The sequence below is a fragment of the Pogona vitticeps genome, chromosome 1 (genome assembly GCF_051106095.1).
Source record: "Pogona vitticeps strain Pit_001003342236 chromosome 1, PviZW2.1, whole genome shotgun sequence".
In the NCBI taxonomy this organism is placed as follows: Eukaryota; Metazoa; Chordata; class Lepidosauria; order Squamata; family Agamidae; genus Pogona; species Pogona vitticeps.
Window position 1 is genome coordinate 49266162 of NC_135783.1, and position 23358 is coordinate 49289519.

The 23358-nt window shown below is 40.9% G+C and overlaps 1 protein-coding gene across 19 annotated transcripts in view; it reads right to left on the bottom strand.

Annotated features, from left to right (window-relative positions):
- Positions 1-23358, bottom strand: part of LTBP1 (latent transforming growth factor beta binding protein 1) — a 298040-nt gene that overhangs the window by 248479 nt on the left and 26203 nt on the right. For all 19 annotated transcript variants that reach the window (XM_072992302.2, XM_072992246.2, XM_072992234.2 and 16 more), the window contains exon 3: positions 15034-15319. In XM_072992302.2, coding sequence (XP_072848403.2) covers positions 15034-15287 — 254 coding nt within the window. In that variant the 5' untranslated portion in view covers positions 15288-15319. The remainder of the gene's footprint in view (positions 1-15033; positions 15320-23358) is intronic.

Here is a 23358-nt window from a genome sequence, read left to right on the forward strand (position 1 = left end):
ATTTACAGGATACCCTCTTCTCACTACCATTCATATTTGTTGAAAAACAGCCCTGACAATTCCTTTGTGTTTGGGTGAGAAGTGTTTAAATGATGAAAAAATGAATTAGCTTCAGGGATTTTCCCTTGGGTGGTGTCACTTTGTGAATGATAGTGGTGCTAGGAGACTCCTGCTCAATTACCATTTTTGTTGTAGTTATCCTTCATTCTCAAAAGACTGTGGTAATGCGCACTGTATGGAGGACTTGGAACAATGTCTAGTGTAGCTGAGAAGGCCAATTTGAGAGTGACAATCCCTTCCACACTCAAGACAAATACAGTCTGTCCCCTATCCAGCTCCCTGATTTTACTGCTTTCAGGACTGCCTCTTCGCCTCGGCCTGCTGGACAAGGGTTTCTTCAAATTGGGAGAGGCCAAGATGCACCACCTGCCTCCAAGCTGAACACTCAGATGTCAAGGTTTCCCATCTGTTGAGGTCCATTCCTAAGGTCTTCAGGTCCTGCTTGCAGACATCCTTGTATCGCAGTTGTGATCTCCCTCTGGGGCGATTTCCCTGCACTAATTCTCCATACAGAAAATCTTTTGGAATCCGACTATCAGCCATTCTCACAACATGCCCAAGCCAACGTATCCGTCGCTGTTTCAGTAATGTATACATGCTAAAAATTCCAGCTCGTTCTAGGACTACTCTGTTCGGAAATTTGTCCTGCCAGGTGATATTAAAAATGCACTGGATACAATGCAGATGAAACGTGTTCAGTTTCCTCTCCTGCTGTGCACAAAGGGTCCAGGACTCACTGCAGTACAGGAGTGTGCTCGGGACACAGGCTCTGTAGACCTGGATCTTGATATAAGCCGTCAGCTTCTTATTAAGCCATACACTCTTTGTGAGTCTAGAGAACATGGTAGCTGCTTTGCCAATGCATTTATCCAGCTCGACATCTAGGGAGAGAGTGTCAGAGATCGTTGATCCAATGTAAAGTCAGGAACAACCTCCAATTCTTGCGTAGAGATGGTAATAGAGGGAGGTGAGTCCACGCCCTGGCCCATGACTTGTGTTTTCTTCAGGCTGATTGTTAGTCCAAAGTCTTGGCAGGCCTTGCTAAAACAATTCATCTGTTGTTGGAGGTCTTCAGCAGAGTGGGCAACAATGACTGCATAATCGGTGAAGAGGAAGCCCTGCATGCATTTCAGTTGGACTTTGGTCTTCGCTCTCAATCTAGAGGGATTAAAGAGCTTTCCATCTGATCTAGTCTGGAGATCGACACCTTCTGTTGCAGTTCCAACATGGGCAAGCAGCTTTCCTACAACGTTGAGAAGAGAGATGCCATGGTAGTTATTGCAGTCGCCTCTGTCTCCTTTGTTCTTATACAATGTGACAATGTTTGCATCCTTGATGTCATGTGGTACTCCACCTTCCCTCCAGCAAAGACAACATACTTCATACAGCTCGGTGGTGGTGATCTCTTTACAGCATTTCAGCACTTCAACAGGGATGTTTTCCTTCCCAGATGCCTTGCCGGAGGCGAGGGAATCCATGGCTGTTTTTATTTCTGCTAAAGTTGGTTTGCTGTCCAACTCTTCCAAGACAGGCAGGGACTCTGTGTTATTTAGTGCCTCTTCGGTTACTACATTCTCTCTGGAATATAGCTCAGAGTAGTGCTGCACCCAGTGTTCCATCTGCTGTGCTCGGTCCTGGCTATTCACACCTGTAGCAGACTTCAAGGGAGCAGATTTCTTCTGCATTGGACTTAAAGCCTGCTTGACACCGTCATACATTCCCTTGATGTTACCTGTGTCCACTGCTGTCTGCATCTGAGAGCAGAGCTGAAGCCAGTAATCGTTAGAACATCTCCTGGCAGTCTGTTGGACTTTGCTACAAGCAGCTCGAAGAGCCTGCAAATTGTACTCACTTGGACAGGCTTTGTATGCAATTACCATTAGCCTATGGAGTATATCAGGGCTCCATGATTCCCCTAGGTAAAGGTAAAGGTAAAGGTTCCCCTTGACAATTTTTGTCCAGTCGTGTTCGACTCTAGGGGGCGGTGCTCATCCCCGTTTCCAAGCCATAGAGCCAGCTTTTTGTCCGAAGACAATCTTCCGTGGTCACATGGCCAGTGTGACTTAGACACAGAACGCTGTTACCTTCCCACCGAGGTGGTCCCTATTTATCTACTTGCATTTGCATGCTTTCGAACGGCTAGGTTGGCGGGAGCTGGGACAAAGCAACGGGAGCTCACTCCGTCGTGTGGATTTGATCTTACGACTGCTTGGTCTTCTGACCCTGCAGCAAAGGCTTCTGCGGTTTAGCCCGCAGCGCCACCACGTCCCACCACCATGATTCCTCTACTATTTCACAAATACATGAAAACCTTGAAAAAAGCTGTCCAGAATTTTGTGGTCTGGTACCACTGGTGTGTTCATGACACCCAACTCCATCAGGTTTTTATGATCTGCCAGGAAGCCTTTCTCTCAGTCTCTCAGACTCTAGTGTGTGGTCACCCACCCCCAACTCCAATTTCACTATAAAATCTACAAGGGATAAAATATGCTATTCAAATTTAATATTGCCTTCATGCCTCATTTAATCCAGACTTAGCCTTTTTTAGAAACTAGAAGTGACCAGCCTATCACTTCCTTTTTCTGACTAGCCAGGGTGCATACATGGCATTTAAATGGCAAATGATTGTCCCCCGTTTTCTGGGAAATCTGAACAATTAAGAGGCTATGGTGCAACCCACCAAATATCGGGGGTGGTGGGAAACAAGGGTTCCCAGCCCCTCAGAGGTTGCCTGGCTTGTTATAAAAAGTATTAAAAGAATCAGAAATTTTGTGTTTCTCAAAGATACCCATAAGGAGATATCATTTATCTTTCTTTGGCTTATCCATCAACAACTTCCTCCCGATGATCATGTGACTACAAACATCCTTAGAAGTGCTGTGTGTCAAGAACCTATAGAATATTTCATGGCACAAAGATTAATGTTATCTTTATTAGTTAGTTCATGAGTGGGAGGCTTTTGGCTCTCCATGTGCATTGGAGTTATAATACCTATAATTCCCTACTACTGGGTATGCTGTGTGGGGATTCTGGGAGCTGGAGTCAAAAAGTTTGGCTCAACTGATATATATATAGGGGGGGAAGAATCCCTATTTTTTATTTGATTTGCGGAATATTTTCTGCTCTTCAGAGCATAATACATGGCTGCACACCAGTGCAGTCATAATATACAGGTAGTTTGGAGAAGAACTAGCAACAGTAGGAGCAGTGGCAAAATAGGAATTGAGGACTGCCCTCAGAGCAGGGAGCATGCCTGGTGGGGAGGGTGTGTCCTAACATTTATTTAGTCTAGACCAGGGGTCTCCAAACTATGGCCCATGGGCCACATCCTTGCCATTTTATCCAGCCCATTCCCTTTGGCCCGTGCATGTGTGCAGGGGTGCGGGCATGCATGTGTGTGTGGGGGGTGCAGGCAGGGGGTGTCTGCATATGTGCATGTGGGTGGCTGCATGTACATGCACATTCCTATTCCTTCAGCCCTTAGAAATGTTGAAAATATCTGGTGTGGCCCTCACAGTGAAAAGTTTGGAGACCCCTGGTCTAGACAATTCTAAGAATATTCACAAAGGCAAAATATGAACTGATACACTATGTGTGAGTACATAGAGACAACGAAGAAGAACCAGGTTGCACACCATCTATGGAGAGAACTACCAATATTGGTCAGCCCAGTTTTTTAGGATTGATTTCCAGCCTATTGGCCATCATTCAGCCTACAACTGCTTCCCTGAAATAACCCAGCACTTACAAAGGATTCTCCCAAACCTGATGCAAAGGACGCTGTATGCCCCGAACCACCTTGCATTTCCTCACTTACCAATTTTATGTACAAAAGCACTCCAGATAAGAATGAAGCCTGTAATGCTCCAGAGCAGAGGAACCAAAGTATCAACCATCTCTCAATACCACTTCCTAGATTGAGCCCTGCAGGCAGGAACAGAAGAATTAAAACACTGTGTGCCCAAACCTAACCACGAAGACTATCAACAGTAACAGAAACTCAAGAGAAATCTAAGGGTTGTACTCTGTTCAATCTTTCTTATCATCTTTTCCAAACAGCTTATTCATTAGGGTAACAGACATGCCAAAACAAGGAAGAAATTGACTATGTACCAGAACAAGGTGGACATGGGTCCAACTAATTTAACATGATAGTTACAAAGCAAACAGCTCCTCAACTACCTTCCCTAAGAGGATATTTGCAAACAGCCATTGTTAGTACAGCTATAAATGCCTTATTCATGATGAATAGAACAGATCTCACTTGTGACAAAGCTTTTACATAGCATGGAGAACTTCCATAATTACAAGACGTCCACCTGCTTTGGGGGAATCACTCTCACAATGACCACGACAACAAGAACAAGTATGGGAGGAGCAGTGCTAGTGTGTCTGTCCTCCATCCACATATGTATATTGGGATGAAGCATTCAACAATTGAATAAAGCTTCCATCAAGAGCCTCTTGATTATTTTTTGAAATGAAACTCTATGGTACAAATACTTCCAGAGCTTCTAAGTCTGTTTCTTCTCTTTCTCCTATTTCCATTTCTGAGGAACAGTAAGTATAGAAGCCGAAGTAGAACTAGAAAGGAAAAATCCCTTCTGTTGTTGGAACAAAATCATTGCTTTCTACAGACCTTTGCTCTAAGCTTTGCATTCCCCCTATGTTTAATCTGGCCCTCATCACAGACAGAGGTCTTTTTACCTCCCACATGTATTTTCTCTTCCCTATCCCAATGCAGATTATAAATCGTAAATTATTTTCTTCACTTCACAGCTATTTTGCAACTTTTATTGGCTTCTGCCCAAATTTAAGTTATGCCACATCTATACATGCCATGCGTTGTTAATAAGTTTTGCTACAGTTACCACCAACTGTCTTTGGCTGGCCAAAAGTTAACATATTTCTGTTGAAAGTATCTTAGTCTCCTGATTGTACTGGAATTTTAGGGTGTGTGTTGTTCTGTTATATACTATGGCTACAATCTTTTATATTGTTATCTGTACAAATATTTAGATATTACATACTAAAAATAGTATATGGCATATAGATTAATCAACACTAGATCATGACTAGAAACAGGAATTTCACCCATTGTGTCACGTTCTTTTTCTTTGTGCACTGAAGATTACAATCAATTCCAGCGGCTGCACCATCAGCGGAAAGTACATAACAAGAGCCAAATGTAAGTTACGGTAATAAATTAAAAGAACCGTTTCCATGCCATGGAAAGCCACTGGAAATTGTAAAGCCTATCATTGTTGCTCTAACAATCCGTTCAAACCCCCATCTAGCTGTGGTATTTCACTGGGAGATAACAATATACCACTCCTTAAACATCTCAGTTATCTCTAAAATCCTATTGTTGTTTAGTCATTAAGTCATGTCCGACTCCTCGTGACCACACGGACCAGAGCACGCCAGGCCCTCCTGTCTTCCACTGCCTCCTGGAATTTTGTCAAATTCATGTTGGTAGCTTCAATGACACTGTCCAACCATCTCATCCTCAGTCATTCCCTTCTCCTCTTGCCTTCATATTTTCTCAACATCCGGGTCTTTTCCAGGGAGTCTTCTCTTCTCATGAGATGGCCAAAGTACTAGAGCCTCAGATTCAGGATCTGTCCTTCCAGTGACCATTCAGTGTTGATTTCCTTCAGAATGGATAGGTTTGATATCCTTGCAGTCAAGGGGACTCTCAAGAGTCTCCTCCAGCACCACAATTTAAAAGCATCAGTACTTTGGCGGTCAGCCTTCTTTATGGTCCAGCTCTCACTTCCATACATCACTACTGGAAAAACCATAGCTTTGACTATGCAGACCTTTGTCAGCAAGGTGATGTCTTTGCGTTTTAATATGCTGTCAAGGTTTTCATGGCTTTCCTTCCAAGAAGCAGGTATCTTTTAATTTCGTGGGTGCTGCTACCATCTGTAGCGACCATGGAGCCCAAGAAGGTAAAATCTATTTTCTGGGTGTAAGAGCTATTTGGCTTGGAAAGTGACAGATACTCCATTACTAGAAAATATTTAAACAGAGGTTGGATAGCCATCTTTCAAGGATGGATTACCTCTGGATTTGTTGCAACAGCAGGGATGTGAGCATCATATTCAACCATCAGAAAAACAGAAGGTTATGCAGCAGATAAACCAGCTAAGCAATATTGATTATCCAGAGCAAAAAGTAGAATATGACCTTTAAAACCAAAGTAGATAGGTCAGTGGTAAAAAAACAAACAGGAAAACAGTAACAAAAAAGTAAAAAGTTTTCACAATGAAAATTATCAGCTACAAAAAACTGAGATAAATGGATAATGTTTTGCATAGATAGCACAGAAAACAAGGTCAGTGCTAAGCAAACCTACCTTCTGGTGATGCCATCGTTAGAGCATAACTACAGTGGTGCCTCGACTTACAAATGTCCCGACTTACGACCATTTTGAGTTACGACCAGCTCCAGCCGCAAAATTTTGCTTCGACTTGTCGTCAGAGCTTTGAGTTGCGACCGGAAAAAGGCAAGGAAAAAGGGCAGGGAATTCAAATTTGCTAACCGCTGGCAGGCGAAGAGGCTGCTTCTTTGTAGCTCTTTCGCCCCAATGGTTAGAGTGCATGCGTCGGAGGAGGCTTGGGACTGCCTGGTAAGGTAAGGTGCTGCTTTCTGCTTTTTAAAAACTGTTCTGGGTGGGTTTCGCAGGGTGGGTTGGGCTGGGGGGGGGTTATGTTTGTGTGCTGTGTTGTTTTTTTTTTTTTATTTTTTAATATTTTTTTTTTTTTTTGCAGCCCCAGCACCTTCCAATGGGGCTTGCTGTGTGCTTTATTTTTGTTTTTATTTTTTGGTAAAAAAATTTTTGGCTGGAACGGATTAATTGCGTTCCAATGCATTTCGATGGGAAATGGTACTTACAACCATTTCAAGTTACGTCCATCTTCTGGAACTGATTATGGTCATAAGTCGAGGCACCACTATACTGTATTACAATGCATACCTACATAAGGTCTCGATCACACCTGCCAAAAGAACCCAAGTCATGCCAATTTGGCCCTTAGATCAATTTTCCGTCCACTTGACACATGACCAACATCAATTCATTTACCATAGCAAACAGTTTATTTCCCCTTGCCAAGAGGGTTGTTTTAAAATTGTACTGATGATAAATCACTTCATTCCTTATTGTTCCCGCATTTGAATGTTAACACCTGATTAATGATTTCTTATTTCAGTTTGATTCCCTCTTCTAATATATAAGATATATCCCCTTACAATTCCAGAAGTTAGGTTTATACATGTTTCAACGTTGAAGGCCACCTTAATGTTTTTTACCTTTGCATTTTTCTAAGTAACTCCTTCTCTTATTTGTCTTTTCCCAATTCTTATTCCTATCTCTCTAAAAATTCTGCCATCCCTTGTACCATCTGTGATCATTTTTGCACTTGATCTATCTAAAATAGATCTTTCAGGCTATTTTTAATTAAATCTGTTGGTTCTCTCCTCTTATCTTCCCTTTTCACACCTAAGATTCTCCTTGGCTTCAGAGTTAGAATTAGATCTCCTATATTTTCTCCTTTGATTCCCTCCAGCCCCTCCTTTGATTGGCATACATCATCCACCACCCTCTCATTTCCTTGTTCATTATTCCCTGTCTCCTGTTGACTATAGTCCTTCTTTAATTCCTCATTGAATAATTTTGCCTCTTCGTTGTGGGATCTCACTATTTCTAAAATTGCTTGAAGGGTAATTTTGGTTCATCCCAAGAATGTTCTTGTTGCAGCATTATGTCCCAAATAGCAAATGATTGTATTCCAGGTGAAAGTTGTCCAGTTGCTTAGTAGTAATCAGTCAAATTCCATCACTATTTGCTTCCATCGGTCCATTTTAATAGCTTGGTCATCTTTAAACTTGAATCCAGTCTCAGAGGTGTAAGGTTACCCCCACTTGGAGGCTGAAAGACACCTGCTCATCAAATAGTTCCCTCAATGTTTTTTATTCACAGCCTAATGTCTTTTGTAATCCAATGACTTGCAAGCAAGCTTTTCAGCTGCTTGTTTCGGCCTGTTGGTTGATTGCGGACTTTCCCGCCCGGATCAAACAGGGGTAATCGCCCTCCCCCTGGTGATCAACAGGTGGCTCCCCCATTTCACCACCTCTTTGGGGTGGTTTTAACCCCCTGGGGGCTCCCAAACAGGTCAGAATTCAGCCCAGGGGGTGGAGCGCTGTCCTGCTGCTGTCCCGTCACAGCGTCAAGCCGGAAGCCGAAATACAAATTTCTATATATAGGCATCCTTCAGTCTGGAAAGACTATGGTAACATACTCTGCATCAAGGAGTGTCCTCTCCAGAGCATGAAGCCTGGGTAAAGTAATATGGAGGATAGGCTGTTACCCAAAGCAGCTAAATATTGTGCTGCTGTAATATCGTAATGTAACCTCCTATCCTTGTGAGACTACTCATGGCCCTGGCCTAAGATTATGACAATGAACCTTCGATGATGTAATAATGGGTTTTGGCCTATGTTTTATCTGTACATGTTTGTTGTAACATGGAAAATGTTTTATAATGGATCACCCGTTTTTGGAGGTTATGGAAATTATATTTTAATTGTTGCGGATATTTGACTGTAAATAAATGACTGATTGATTGATGTGATCAAGAGCTTAATGCACAGGGAGGAACACTTTTGCTGTTCATCACATCTTAAAGGCAGCAGCATATGATAAAAAACAACTCCTAAGGTACCATAGATGATCTCTCAACACCATGGGTGAATATGCAACAGTATATAGTATTTTATTTATTTATTTATTTATTTATTTATTTATTTGATTTATATCCCAGCCATCTGGTATATTCTACCACTCTGGGCGGCTAATAACAAACATATACAATTAAAATAATATAAATCCGTTGACATCATCGATTTAGGTATACAATATCAGCAGAATTTGGTTTTTCTTCCCCTCCCATAGCTAAAAATCTGCACCACAGTTTTCTAACCTTCCAGAGTAGTTTCTTAGGGTGAACAGAGAAAACATGAGGGAGTGGCATTCATTTCAATACAAGCACTGGGATCCAGAAGAAGTATAGCACCAGAGGCTGGGGAAGTTATTTGTTTGGACTATAATTCCAAAAACCACCCACCCACACAGGCACCAGCCAGCATGTCCAATGGCCATGCTAATTGGGGGGGGGGGGTTGTAGCTGCAGTTGCAAGAAACTGTCCAAACTCTGGTCATTTTGAAGGTCTACAAATACAGTACTAAAAGGGATCAAACAAATACCACATGAAAAGAAAGTTAACAAAAGCAACACCAAAATACATTTAAAGGAGTAAGGCACAACAATCCATTAAAAACCCCACTCAGGTAGCCAATCACTAAGAGAAATCTTTCCTGAAGAGAAAGATCTTCACCCACTTGCAAAAAGATAGCAACGATTTGGTCAGCCTGCTCTCTTGTGGGAGAGAATTCCAAAGTCTGCAAAAAGCAACAGAGAAGGCCCTCTCATGTGTCACCACCAAATGAGCTCTTCCTCTTTCCTTTTTTATAATTATTATTTATTTATTTTAAAGGGCTTACAAATGACATTTTTAGACCCCAAGGAGTCCATAGAAGGAGCAGGGAACACAAATTTGGCTGCAAACCCCCTGATACAGGCACTGTTCCTTAAGCCAGTGGTCCCCAACCTTGGGCCTCCAGATGTTCTTGGACTTCAACTCCCAGAAATCCTAGCCAGCAGAGGTGGTGGTGAAGGCTTCTAGGAGTTGTAGTCCAAAAACATCTTGGGGTCCAAGGTTGAGGACCACTGCCTTAAGCAACGAATTAAGGAAAAAATCCTTAAGGAACACTTGCATGCATGCCCCACAAAAAGGAACACAAACAAACATTTACTTTGACTTTTTCCAGCTAGGCTTTTTCTTAGTATAGTATGAAGTGGAATAAAAGACAAAATTAGTTTTTATGGGTGATTCTGCAAAATTGGGATAGATGTATATGATATAGGTCCCGTGACATAAATTAAGTAGTGTTGTCTTTGGCATACATCTGTAATATATTGGTCATATTAGTAATCTTTGCTTAAATCCACAGAAAAAAGAAACAATAATCTATGCATGTATTCATATTCAACTACCCCCATAGGAAAAGAAGGTCCAACGAAGTGTTTACCATGAGACATATACACTAAGAGCAAAAATAGGTGGTTCAAAATTATGCTGCCAAGAAATGACATCTTTCAGGCAACTCAAACCAACCTCTTCAAAATCTGGCAATCTCTAGTATGAAAGCAAATACTATGAAAAAAGAAAAGTGAAGTTTGCCACCTACTGCCCCATCAGCGTAATAATAAACACAGTGTGTTCATTTCACATTTCTTAAACTCTATAAATTATCTGTCTTTTTGCGAACACCATACACTTTCGTATACCATCTTTGTCCTTTTTTTCCCCACTTCTCTATCAAAACATTCATTAAAATGGAAACATTATCATTCAAAGACTCAAAAGAAACATTGTTAATTAAACAGACTATCATATGAACAGTGTATAATATATGTGACAGGAATACAATGTAGTTTATTACAACATACAGACTAGCACGGAATCTCTTTGAAAATGTGCCAACAATGTTGTAGAAGTCTGCCCTCAAATTGGATACTAACCTATAGAATAATAAAGCAATGTTTCAGCTTGGTAATGTGATTCAAGAAGGCAAATTTCAATTAAACTTATCAAAGACCTTATGCTATGCCTAGGACACATGCAAGTACACAGATCTTGCCTATGAAAGCTTGTGTCACAGTAAAGAAATAACAGTTAATGAAGAAGTAGATGATTAACATGCTCTAGGGCTCTTTGATTTTATACAAATGCTTGAAGCCTACATTGTATGATTAAAGAACATTGAGCCTTTTCTTTTCCTTTAAATAAAACAGAACATTTGGAAAGCAGCTCATTTTATATACAGTCCTCCTACAAGGTTGAAAAGTACAAATAGCCACAATGAAATAAACATTAATTAGGCTACAATTCAGTGCTCATAAAGTCAAATTATGTTAAAGTGAATGGATAAGAATACTTGAAATGAATTCCAATACAAAAAAAATGAGCAGTTGTTAACAAAATACACCCTTCTGGCCAAAATACCATTCTGCGATTCTACCAGACTTCCCACTTCTTTTCTGCTTCCCCTCAATTTACAGGAAGTCTCAACTCTTCAAGATCATCAGCAGCGCAAGTTATATAGCCTTTCCCTATTGCTAGAAATAATTTACCTGGATCTTCTCTAGGCTATTCAGGCTTTGGGCTCATGTGCTCCTTTTGTCCTTGTTGTCATTATACATTGAGAGCATTTTCTGAACAGAAATATTCTGTATTTCTCTCTTTCCTGCTGCCCCCCAGAGGCATGTTTAGTAAAGGTGAAAGAAAAGATCCTCTCAATGGTGGAGAAACATTCATCCAAGAAAGGCCATGTTGACCCATGCTTTGGTGCCCATTCCAGTGACAGGTAAAATATCTTTTTATACAGGTGGGCTTTCAGCAACTGTTTGTAGAAGAGGAAGCCTTAAACAGGTTTGGTGCTGTATTTTTACTATATGTGCTGCTGAAGTGAGCATGGTGCTGTATTTTTTTTACTTATTATTACTTTAACTGACATGGGTTTAAGATGGCTTTTAATACCATTATGTTTTGTTGTAACTTAATTGTATTTTAATACTGTATGTAGTCTACTGTTCTTCAATCCATGTCTGTTTTTTCATTAGTCGCTCAGAGTCCTCCAAGAGAGGCAGGACATAAATCCAATAAATAAGTAAACAGTGCAGAACTATTTGATTATGGAACTTCTGTCATGATAGCCACATATGTCCATTTCAATAACATTTCTAAATCTCAAAACCACCCCATCCTGTTTATGAAGACATTTTACAAAGGTTTTGCTAACTCTCATATTAAGAAAATCTCTGCACAAATAAAATGCTTAAATTCCAGAATAGTTTCTTTTCACCATTTATACAATGGTGAAAAGAAAGCACCCAAGGGGTGGATTACTGTCCTTCTTATCACTGTCTTTCACAGATTTTAATGAAAAATTAGTTGAACATAGTACTGTAGTTTGTTCAGGTAAAGACAATGCCCCCATTTCATACTTTCAATACACACTTGGCATCTTCAGCCAAGACTTGGATCTCATATAATTCTTGGACTAAGAATGTGTAATTATGACAGTTAAGGTTCCACTCATTTCAGTGGAATTTACTGCTAACGAATTATTGCAAGTGCAGCATGCATGCAAAGCATTGAGCATAGAAAGGCTTTCCTATTCCATTTTATGAGCAAGGGAATGTTTGAAACGAGAAGCTCCTGTACATATATTGAGTAGAAAGGATAAATACCAACAGCCAGATGCAAGGAACTTTGGATTAGAATTCTCTGCTTAGTTGGATAAGGAAGCAAATTTCACATGTGAATACACTTAACCAAGGTCTGAGTCACACACTTTTCCCTTTGCCAGGATGGATTTCAGCAGGGCATAGTAAAATAAATGCACCATTTTACCACATGTGCAAATGGCCACTGAATTGTTTTGGCACATGCTATAATCATCACGTAAACATTTCTTGACATACCCAGCTACAACATGGACTCAATCATCTAGCTCTCACACAGTGATGGCATATCTGATGTCAACTCCTTGATTTCCATAATCTTGGATTCCTTCTGCCCCAACAATTCCTAGGGTACTGTGCAGAACGGAATGTTCTGTGAACAGAGCTTCCCACTCAGGGAAGGCAATGGAGAGGTAGTTTTTGCTTATTGCCTCTGACAGCCCAGAAGTTTGGAAGATTCTTTGGAATAACAAGATGATGGTGTAGGAAACTGCATAGCAAGGGAAATATTTAAAAAAAACCTCTCTCCTTCCTTCCCCTGGACCACTAGCCCTATGACCATCAAGAATGCTTCCATTTGTAAAAGACCTGCTTTTCACCCAGGCCATATTATATAAATATATGTATGCTTAAAGCATGCCATGTGAAAAGCTTCAAAGAAAACAAAAGAACTTAAGGGAAGGATTTGCTGAAATAAATCTAGGACAATTATCAGAAAAGATAAACAGAGATACTGCAAGCCAGCTGTAAACATATTACTCCCATCTAACCATTGTTAAACCTTAAATAATCATGTACAACACAATAACTAAAAAAACCTAGGAAGAAATGTGATGCCCCAGTTGTTCAGCCTGCGCAAGAAGCGCCCCTTTGTTTGTACTGAGTTTTACTGCTTTCCCCAAACATTCAGTTTCCCCCAATTGTGTCATTGTTTGATAACAACACAGAAAAAAGCAGATACTATTAATACAGGAAAATGAAACTGTAAAAGCCTAGAGATTAGCTGACAGCCCTATAGACAGCAGCCATTCTGACTTTTAAAAAGGGATTAGATTATTTTTGACATTTTCCAGTCAGCTCTCTTTCTCTTTTGTCTGTTGTGTTCTTCAAATGATCTGCTCTCTCTTACTCAAACATATAATCTCCACTGCACCTTCATTTCATTTTTTGTTTTATCTTCTTCGTATGTCTTAATTTAACCTTATCTTCTATTTAAAAAATCCAACTCTGTGGTCCTGAACCTTTGTCATTCTCTCCAGTTATTTCTATATATAATATTTCACACAAGCCCTATTCAGACATTCAGGGTTAGACTTAACTTAAATGCATGGAAAGAGGAGAAAGAGCAAACTAGCCTAGCTACTTGCATTGTTGATCTCTTCATGTGGAGAACGATGACTTGAAAAGAAGAATCTCTACTGAATACAGGGACTCTTCACATCATCTGGAAACCTGGAAAATCAGTTTCGAATCATGTGGAGAGATTGCACATGTTAGAGGAGACTGTCTTCCTCAGACCACTGCTGTCCACATGACTGATGACAAAAAGCTGGGATAGCCTGCTGTCCAGCTTCTGGCCGAAGAGCTTCCATGACAAAGAGCCTACTACTGCTCTAGATAAAACTACTCTAAACATTCTAAAATGTATTCTTAACAGATAGAAAATAGAAGTGATCTTCTGAATTTTTAAAATGGCACTTTGTTTATATAACAAATATTTTTGTTCTTGAAACAGAATACATAAAATACAGTGTGATGTTATCTAGTGGGTTGGCACACGGGTCAGGCCACTTTCGCTGGTAATGCCCTCACTCTAGAATAGCTGTATACAAATTTGAAGTCTGAGGTTCTCTGACTTCTACCCTGATACTTACTCCAACAAGGAAGGAGAACAACTTATTGGCTAAAGAACTTGGAAGACTGGCTTGGACGCAACATAGCATCATTTTTTTTAATTACTACATCCAGTTGCAATACAGGCATGGTGATGCCCAACCTTTCATAGGAGAAGAAAGAGAAGATGATGACAAAATGAATTCTGTGTGTCTCTTTACTGCCAAAAGGCAATTAATAATGCATATCAAAAAGAGAGATCTAATAAAGAGGCAATGCATAGCTAACCATGGGAATGTCATAGTGATCCATAAGCGTATTAGAACGCTCAGTTCATTACAGCTCCCAGGTCGTTCTTGACTGGCTTCTGTTTCCAATCTCCAAAGGAGCTATTACTTCCCTAAATTCAGGAAAGGGAAGTATTGCACTGCACTTCCACACCTTTCATCAGTACTTCATCCTCCAATGAGTCATTATCACTATGCAACACCAAACCACACCAAACCATACAGTAACAAACATGAAAACACTCAGCAGTTTTCACTAGCTGTTTTACCACTGACATCATCTTTGAACTGTAAGAAAATTTTCTGTAAGAACACAATGAGATGTGTTTAAATAAATGAATATTTCTAGCTTTTATTATAGCGAAATACTATTGTTTTTGAAGAGATCAGAAAGGTGGGACAATTTACTCAAATCCACATAAGAAATCTTGATGCCTAATATGAAAACACAATGGAAATACCAAAAGGAAAAGGCTTACTGTGACTGCACTTGTTGAGGTAATCCAGAGGGCTTTTGCTTCAGTGTGAAAGTCATCTGGGTCATAGGACTGTTTTTTTGTTGGATCTGCACCTTCTTTGAAAATGTTTGTTGAGCAGACCGCTGAGGAATAGGCCATGGTGGTGTCACAGGACCTGGTCCTCCCGGTGGAGCCGTTTCTTGTTTAGTTGAATCCTCACAAACACTACCTTTTGTTCCTGGTTTACACACACAAAGCTGTGGTCGCAGACACATCCCTCCATTTTGGCATGGGGGTGAACAGTTAGCTAAGAGGGAAAGAAGAGACAAATTAATGGAAGAATTCCATATGTTTTAGTTATATCCCACCTTTCTCCCCTTTCAAGGACCCTAGGAAGCTTAAGAAATGACTAGGAGGGGAAAATAAATGAACCAAAATATTAAAAATCCTATGAAACTTTCAGTAATATCAAAATATTGCTAAATTTAAAACAATGTGAAACAAAAACAGCAAAAATTAGACATACATATATCAAAATAAGTTCAGTGAAATAAAAAAAATAGTACCACATATTAAAAGCTCTCCATAACGCCAATCAGTGGCCAAAAGCATGACTGAAGAAGGTGGTCTTTGTCTGACAGTGGAAAGACAAGAGTAAGAAGGCCAACAGAGTTCCCATGGAGTGGACTTCCATAGTCTAGAAAAAGCCCTCTCTCAAGTCCTCGCCAAAGGTCCCTGTGAGGATAGTAGGTCCAAGAGAGAGGTATCCTCCAAAGATCAATATCAAGGGAGGATCAAATGGGGGACGTGGACCTAAGACATACAAGACTTTACAACTACACAGTGTAACCTTTATAGTGTCTAGAGAGACACATGAAAATTTTAGGGTTTTTCCCCCCTTTCAGGCTATTTTAGCGGGAGTGTCTTGTTCATTTACATATTTTTCATATGCCAGACCTTTCATTTTACACAACACAGACCAGTTATTTTGGGTTTCCCATTCATGTTTCTCCATTCTTATTTTCTGGATATCTCAATGTCCTAAAGAATCCTTTAAAAAAACTGCTCCAAAGAAATTGGGGGGGGGGGCTTTCGCTACCACTTTAATCATTCTATGTGTGGTGTGCAAAAAGGAACAAACCAGGCTAAAGGTTATGTCACCTACCCTGGTGCCACAGCCCAATATCAAAGGGCCAGTGTGCTTTTTTTTATCATCATCAACAGAAAACTCAGCAATGGCCAGAGGATTGGAAAAAATCAATCTACATCCCAATCCCAAAGAAGGGCAGTGCCAAAGAAGGCTCCAAGTACTGTACAATTGCACTCCTTTCACACACTAGCAAGGTTATGCTCAAAATCCTACAAGGTAGACTTCAGCAGTATGTGGACTGAGAACTCCCAGAAGTACAAGCTGGATTTTGAAGGGGCAGAAGAACTAGAGACCAAATTGCTAACATGCGCTGGACTATGGAGAAAGGCAGAGAGTTCAACCTAAACATCTACTTCTGCTTCATTGACTACGCAAAAGCATGGCAGAAAGTGAGGAGGACTTAAAGAACCTCTTAATGAGGGTGAAAGAGGAGAGTGCAAAAAATGGTCTGAAGCTCAACATCAAAACAACTAAGATCATGAACACTGGTCCCATCACCTCCGGGCAAATAGAAGAGGCAGATATGGAGGCAGTGACAGATTTTACTTTCTTGGGCTCCATGATCACTGCAGAGGGTGACAGCAGCCAAGAAATTCAAAGATGCCTGCTTCTTGGAAGGAAAGCAATGATAAACCTAGACACCACCTTAAAAAGCCACCCTTCCCCCCCAGCCGCTTTAATTCAAGGTTTCTCTTTTTCTTGCCTGTTCTTTTTCATAGTTTTGAGTCAGTCTCTCTCACTCACTCACTCACTCATTCACTCACTCACACACACACACACACACACACACACACATCCATCCATCCTTCCTCCCTCCATTTTCTCCCTCCCTCCATTTTCTACATACATTTATTAATGATGAAGTCATCGGTCTCTCGCACCTTTCTTCCCTCCTTCCCTTGCTTGCTCTTTGATCCTTTCCCTCCTCCTGCTTCTTTGTAGTCATTTCCAGAGGAAGCAGTCATTCAGAAGCCTTGGATTGACTGATTGATTGCCTGGGGCTAATCCACAGCTATAACCAATCAAGCAGGCTTATCTCCGATCTCTGAAGGAATGAAGGATTTACAAGTGCCCTGCTGCAACCAAGGAGGTAACAGGGAGAGGTGGCTTACAATTTGAGGTTTGGCTGCAGAGGGTGGGGTGGGAGGGAGGTAGGGGGGTAGCACTCTGCTCATTACCCCCAGGATTTTCACTTTTACCCCATTTGGGGTAATTTACCCCTGTTCCCCAATCTATGCACTACACTAACACACACCACCTAACTACTAGCCTGGCTGGGTAGCACAGCCCTAGCAGCTAACCTAGCCAGCCAGACATCTGGCAGCACACACCCACAGTATCCAGGAAAAAAACATCAGCAATCATAAGGTAGGTGAAGCCTGGCCTACCCACTGACCTATCCCCATCCAGCTGGGCTCTCTCAATAGGCCAAGTTCCTGTGCCACCAGGCCCACTGCACCAAGCTAACTCCAACTCTAAAGCAACATCTGCAAACCTACTAATCAGGCTTGACAGCACAACACAACCTAGCCAGCTACCTGGGCAGCCAGCAGCAGTCATGGACTTAGTCAGGCAGCCCAGTGCTTGCCTGTGAGGCACCCACTCAGATGATTTTTAAAAAATTAAGAATTCCAAGCCAAGAAGATTAAACATCAAGAACACAGTTGACCACTGGCCTATCTATCTATTTATTTTTACCCTGTCTTTTTCCTAACAAAGAACCCCAGACAACTTACATAATTAAAGACAATATTGAATACTAAAAACAATAAGTATCTCTAACTTCCTATAGTTTTCAAATTTGTAGTTGTGTTCGTACAAGCAAATCAGCAAGAATTATAAAACAAAAGCAAGCAAGCAAAAAAAAAAAAAAAAGGATGGGGAGCACTGGGAGTTCAGTACACAATAATCCCATGAAGAATGACCGAAACAAAGAACACTTCTCATTGGGTTCCAGACTATTTTACAGATTCAGAACTTCTGCCACTGCATCCCTAAAGTTCTAATTGAGTGCTGACAGCCTTCGCAACGCTGTTGGATAAAAAGTTTCTCAAAGGGTAAAGAGCACTGAAAGGTTATACCAAAAAAAGAACACAGAAGAAAATTAGAACTCCATATATCCATCTTTCATAAACACAAATAATGTATTTAGAGGTTCTCTTTTTGGCAGTCACCAGAAGAATATTAGCTGCACAAGAGGGAGCCTTTTTCATGGTTTGATAAAATGTCAGTGGACTATAGGAATGGATTGTATTATTCACAGCGATAAATTTAGTGTTGTGCATATCATTGTTAGATTAATTGGGTTTAGGTCTTGTACTATAATCTCTTTTATTGTTTTTGTTTTTTCCAAGAGTTTTCAATAAAAGTTTTTTTAAAAAACTTTTTTTCTCAAAGTTTAAAAAAAAATTTTTTTCTCAATCGAAGTTTTTTTAAAAAAAATGCCTGCAGCTGAGAGATTCTGGGAGTTGTAGTCCAAAAAGCAATTTTTCCTAGCTCTGCACAGGACTGTTTCAATCATTAGAATTGCCATGGAAAGAAAGACCAATTCAGCTTGCTGGGGAGTGGAAGATTCTGCTTTACTGCCTTCCCAGGTACAAAGGAAGGCAGCCCATTTTGTAAAATGACTCACCAAGCTAAAGCAGCTCACAATGTGGATTCTAGGTGCTCAGTAACTAGCTAAATGTAATCTTATGTGTACATGGGTGTACCAGTAAAATGAAACAGAAGGCTGATAGCCGTTTGAATACATGTATGCAAGCCAGTAATAATATATCTCAACATCAACAGTGATGAGCATAGGACACAGAATTCTTGCAATCAAATCACATTCCATGAAACATAAGTGAAAACTGTATTTTAACTAATTATTTTTCATTCTGTATGCAATTTACTGAAAGATGAATTTAAGTTTACTTTCAGTAAATATTTTTTTCCTTATAAATGCCAGGATGGGGAAAAGAGGCAGAACTGAACAACTGTGTAGTCCTTGTTCACATTTTTAATGTGTTTCTCTCTGAAGTGAGAAGAGCATGCTTTCCAATATGAATCAAGATCATTTCCTTCTTTGAAGATACTCCACACCATAAAAAGGGAAGCTGGCCAACTACTTTCCATCTGGACTAAGGACCAACTGTTGTTTCCAACAATCAGATTGCTTTCAGAATTCAAACAAATATAAACCATACCCTCAGTATTCTTTGTCCTCTCTGTCTCAAGGGGCCCCTTGCATTGTAAGCAACATGCTGTGAATAACTGGCCAGGCTAGACAAGCGCTCCAGGACCAAAAGCAGACTAACACCTGCTAAACCGTAACAATTAATTTGGGTACGAATCAGGGGAGATTATTGCATTAACATGCAGTTGTCTGGAACAAGTTTCACTCAAGCTCATCTGAAGTGTCTCTCGTTCAGGGACATAGACGGGGCTTTGGCAAAGCAATTTTGTCACTCATGTCTTCAGTATGTAACTGCCTCTCTTATCTCAAAACAGGTTAGTCCTAAGAAATTAACAATAGGCATATATCTTATATTTTACAAGTGGAGTGGCATGGGCAACCTTGGTGGGAGGCCCAAAAAACCATCACCCTGGTGCCTCCCCTGCTCCAGGCAACATGCCACTACTCCCGGCAAAGCTTTCCCTGCAGGGAAATGCCTTGCACTGAGCACTATCCCAGCTGCTCTGCAACTGCAACACGCTTTCTACTCCAGGAATGTCAACACTATCGTCCCACTTTCTCCTCACCCGCCCACCCAATGCTCCTTTTCCCTCTCCAATTCCCCTGGTGCCTTGGTAGTTCTGCTCTCTTCACTCATCCCACAAGCTTATGTAGGGAGCAGAGGAAGCAGTCTCTTTTTCCTTTTCTAACATATAGTCAGATGGGCGCACTGTACAGCAAAATGCCAGCTCACAAAGATCCCGCCAGGCCAGGCATCTTCAATTTCCAGGGTGCCTTTTATGGGGCCCAGAGTATTAAGGGAAAACGAAGATAGTCAATACTTGCTCAGATAAAAGCTGTCCAAGTCCTGAGATTATGTCTATTACCTGCCACTAATGCCCCAATGTCATCTTCCATTCATAAAAAGAGCCTCCATGAAGAGAGGAAACCATTGTTGAGTACACTTGGGCATCCCCTGAGCAGTGGCATACAGCCAGACAATCCTTCATTTTCAGAAGCACTGCATGGTAAACTTGCTGCTGTTTGTGCAATGCTCTGATACAAAGAAAGAAAGATGTGGTTGTGGTTCCTTGGGACTCCTCAGTCTGTGAGGTCCTGGATGTACATCCCAATATCCAGCGCTGATAAATGGCAACATTCACAAGCTCACTACAATAGTAACAACTGCTTACCATTTCCAATGTACTCCTTTCAAAATTCAAACAGCACATACAGTATATGCCACCTTGTACCCAAGCAAAGCTCCAGGTCTCCCCACCACCACTTCCAATATGAATCCCCTTTGATATACCTAATACAGGGGACTCCAAACTATGGCCTGCAGGCCATATCTGGCCCACCTTGCCTTTTTATCTGGCACAGGCATAGGAAGAGGAGGGAAGGGGGACTCAAGCGATCCCCCACCCCTGCTGTCTTTGCAAAGACAGCAGAGGTGGGGGATCACTTGGGTCCCTCTTCCTATGTCTGGGCGGAGATAGGAAGAAGAGCGAAGTGTAACAGAAGCGACCCCCACTCCTGCTGTCTTTGCAAAGACAGTGGGGGTGGGGGATAGTTTGGATCCCCCTTCTGTCCTTCAGCCCTCAAAAATGAGTAAAATATATGATATGGCCCTCAAACTGAAAAGTTTGGAGATCTCTGCTCTAACAAAACATTACAATAAGCTTGTGAACCCAAGATTCACTTTTGAACCGTCTAGCCAACAGCTTATTCCAAGATCAATGCACTCACAAATCATATAACAAGGAAAACATTCTTATAGACAACTTTTCGCATTTATACTAATCTCATGGACATGAACATGTCTACTCAGAAGTAAGTCTTATTGTTTCTCTGTGGGGCTTACAGCCAGGCAAGCATACACAGGATTGCATCCCCAGCTTCCCAAACAGTTTTGTCTTCTATTATTTATTTTATTAGATTTTGTCCTGCCTTTACAACAAAAAAGCTCTCTTAATTAACAATGTACTTTGTCGGTACAGTGGTGCCTCGCTTAGCGATTGCTTCATTTAACGATGAAACCGCTTAGCGATGACTTTTTCGGAGCGATCTTGTGCTCCGTTTAAGACATAAGACATAAGAAATTTATTTGTCATTGCGCTCACAAATAGGTGCAACGAAATGAGGTGCTCTTCCCCAAGGTAAAACTGGACAACACTACAAAAAAAAGTTAAAATATACACAACTTTCACCATCCAAATATAGATACCCCGTTTTCTCTCAGCAATTAAAATTCCACCAAAAACCTATGGCCCCGCATTTAAACTCAATACTGCACTTGGGTAAAAACTGTTCTTGAATCTGCTTGTCCTTGCTTTCAATACCCTGAACGATGGTTCCTATGGGCAATTTTTGCATAGCGATGTTTGAGACCTTGCTTTGCATAGTGATGACAGTTTGGATCCCCGTTTCGCTTAACGATGGTTTTGACAGCCTCATGTTGGCTGTTTTTTAAATGTTTAAAAATGTTTAAAAATGTTTAGAATGCTTGAAATCATAAGTGCACTTAATAAACCCTTTGTTAAACTAATTTGACTTTGTTCCGACTCTTTTTAAATTTGTTGTAATTTTTTCCCCCACTGAGATGCATTGAATAGGTTTCAACGCATTTCAATTGGGGAACCGTGTTTCGCTTAGCGATGTTTCCTATGGCAATTTTATCTTAAGGACAGCAATCCGTTCCCATTGGAACCGATTATCCGGTTTTCAATGCATTTCTATGGGAAACTGTGTTTCGCTTAACGATGAAATTGCTTAACAGTGATTGTTTGGGAACCAATTATCATCGTTAAGCGAGGCACCACTGTATTAAGGAGAAGCTAGTATAACAATATGTTGTTTATGCTACACTGCCACAATGAACAAAACAGACATATTCTGCCTATCTATTTTAAATCTCACGGCCATTTTCTTAAGGCTTTTTAGCTTTAAAAGCACATGTGTGCATACCAGTGTATCAAGGGATGATATATATGGTGTACTCCTTCCGTACTGCCACTGACATGCTTTCCTTTTGATTCTGCTCTGGACGGGAAAAGTTAAATAGAAGTCCTAAAGCCAACTGCTTGAGACAGAAGGCTGGGTCACTTGACATGAGAAGGTCAGGCATTCACATCTGAAAGGGTTATTAAAATTGGAGTGGGAGGAGGCGTGGCAGGATATCCTTTCAACGTGAAAGTGTGTAGGCTCTTTCCATCTTGACAACCCTTTGTTAACACGCAACCCAAGGTGGAGAAGGCAGCAGTGGCAAAAAAGCAAGATAGAAGAGACATTCTGTTTGCAGATAAGCACCACAGCTATAAAGATCGGCTCACTGGTTGCTGAGATCCTAAGTCCTCTTTTATGCTCCCTCTGAACCTTATTTTTAAAAGGCACATCTTCTGTTATTCACTACTTTGGATCAGTAGCAGATTACAGTTAGTTACCCCATTTGGAGAAGTAGCTTGTTTCACTGCTTGTTATTGAGGCAACCCCATTCCAGATGCTGTACATTGGGGGGCAGGGCGAACATGAAAATGCTCACTGGTCCCTCTATTGGCCAATTGCACACTGCACATTGAAAATACCGTGAAAGGCAAAACTTCCCTGGGCACTTTTTCTCCAGAAGTCTTTAAGTACCAACCCACATGCAAAAGTTAACTGGAGATGGCATGGGATCTGTAGTCTAAAACATTGCAGAAGTGCAGGTTGGCTGGAATTTTATAGACACGTGTTTCTTAAGAGTATTAGTGTAACGAACAAACTGAACTGTCACACAAACACAAAAGCCTTTCTGTTGCGCTCCATCCACCTGGTATTTTCCAGACTATTTCCAACAGGATGGATATCAGGAATTAAAAACTACACCCATGATCAGCTAGGTGCAAAGATGCCTGGAAAAATTACAAGTCTTCCTAAACTAAGCCTCCATGTTCAGAGGACATCAATACTAGATATTCAGAACAACCAGTGTGGGGAAAAATTTTGCTTCTGGATCCTCCTAAGATAGTACTAAGCCATCCCTGCCACTCAGATTCTAGGG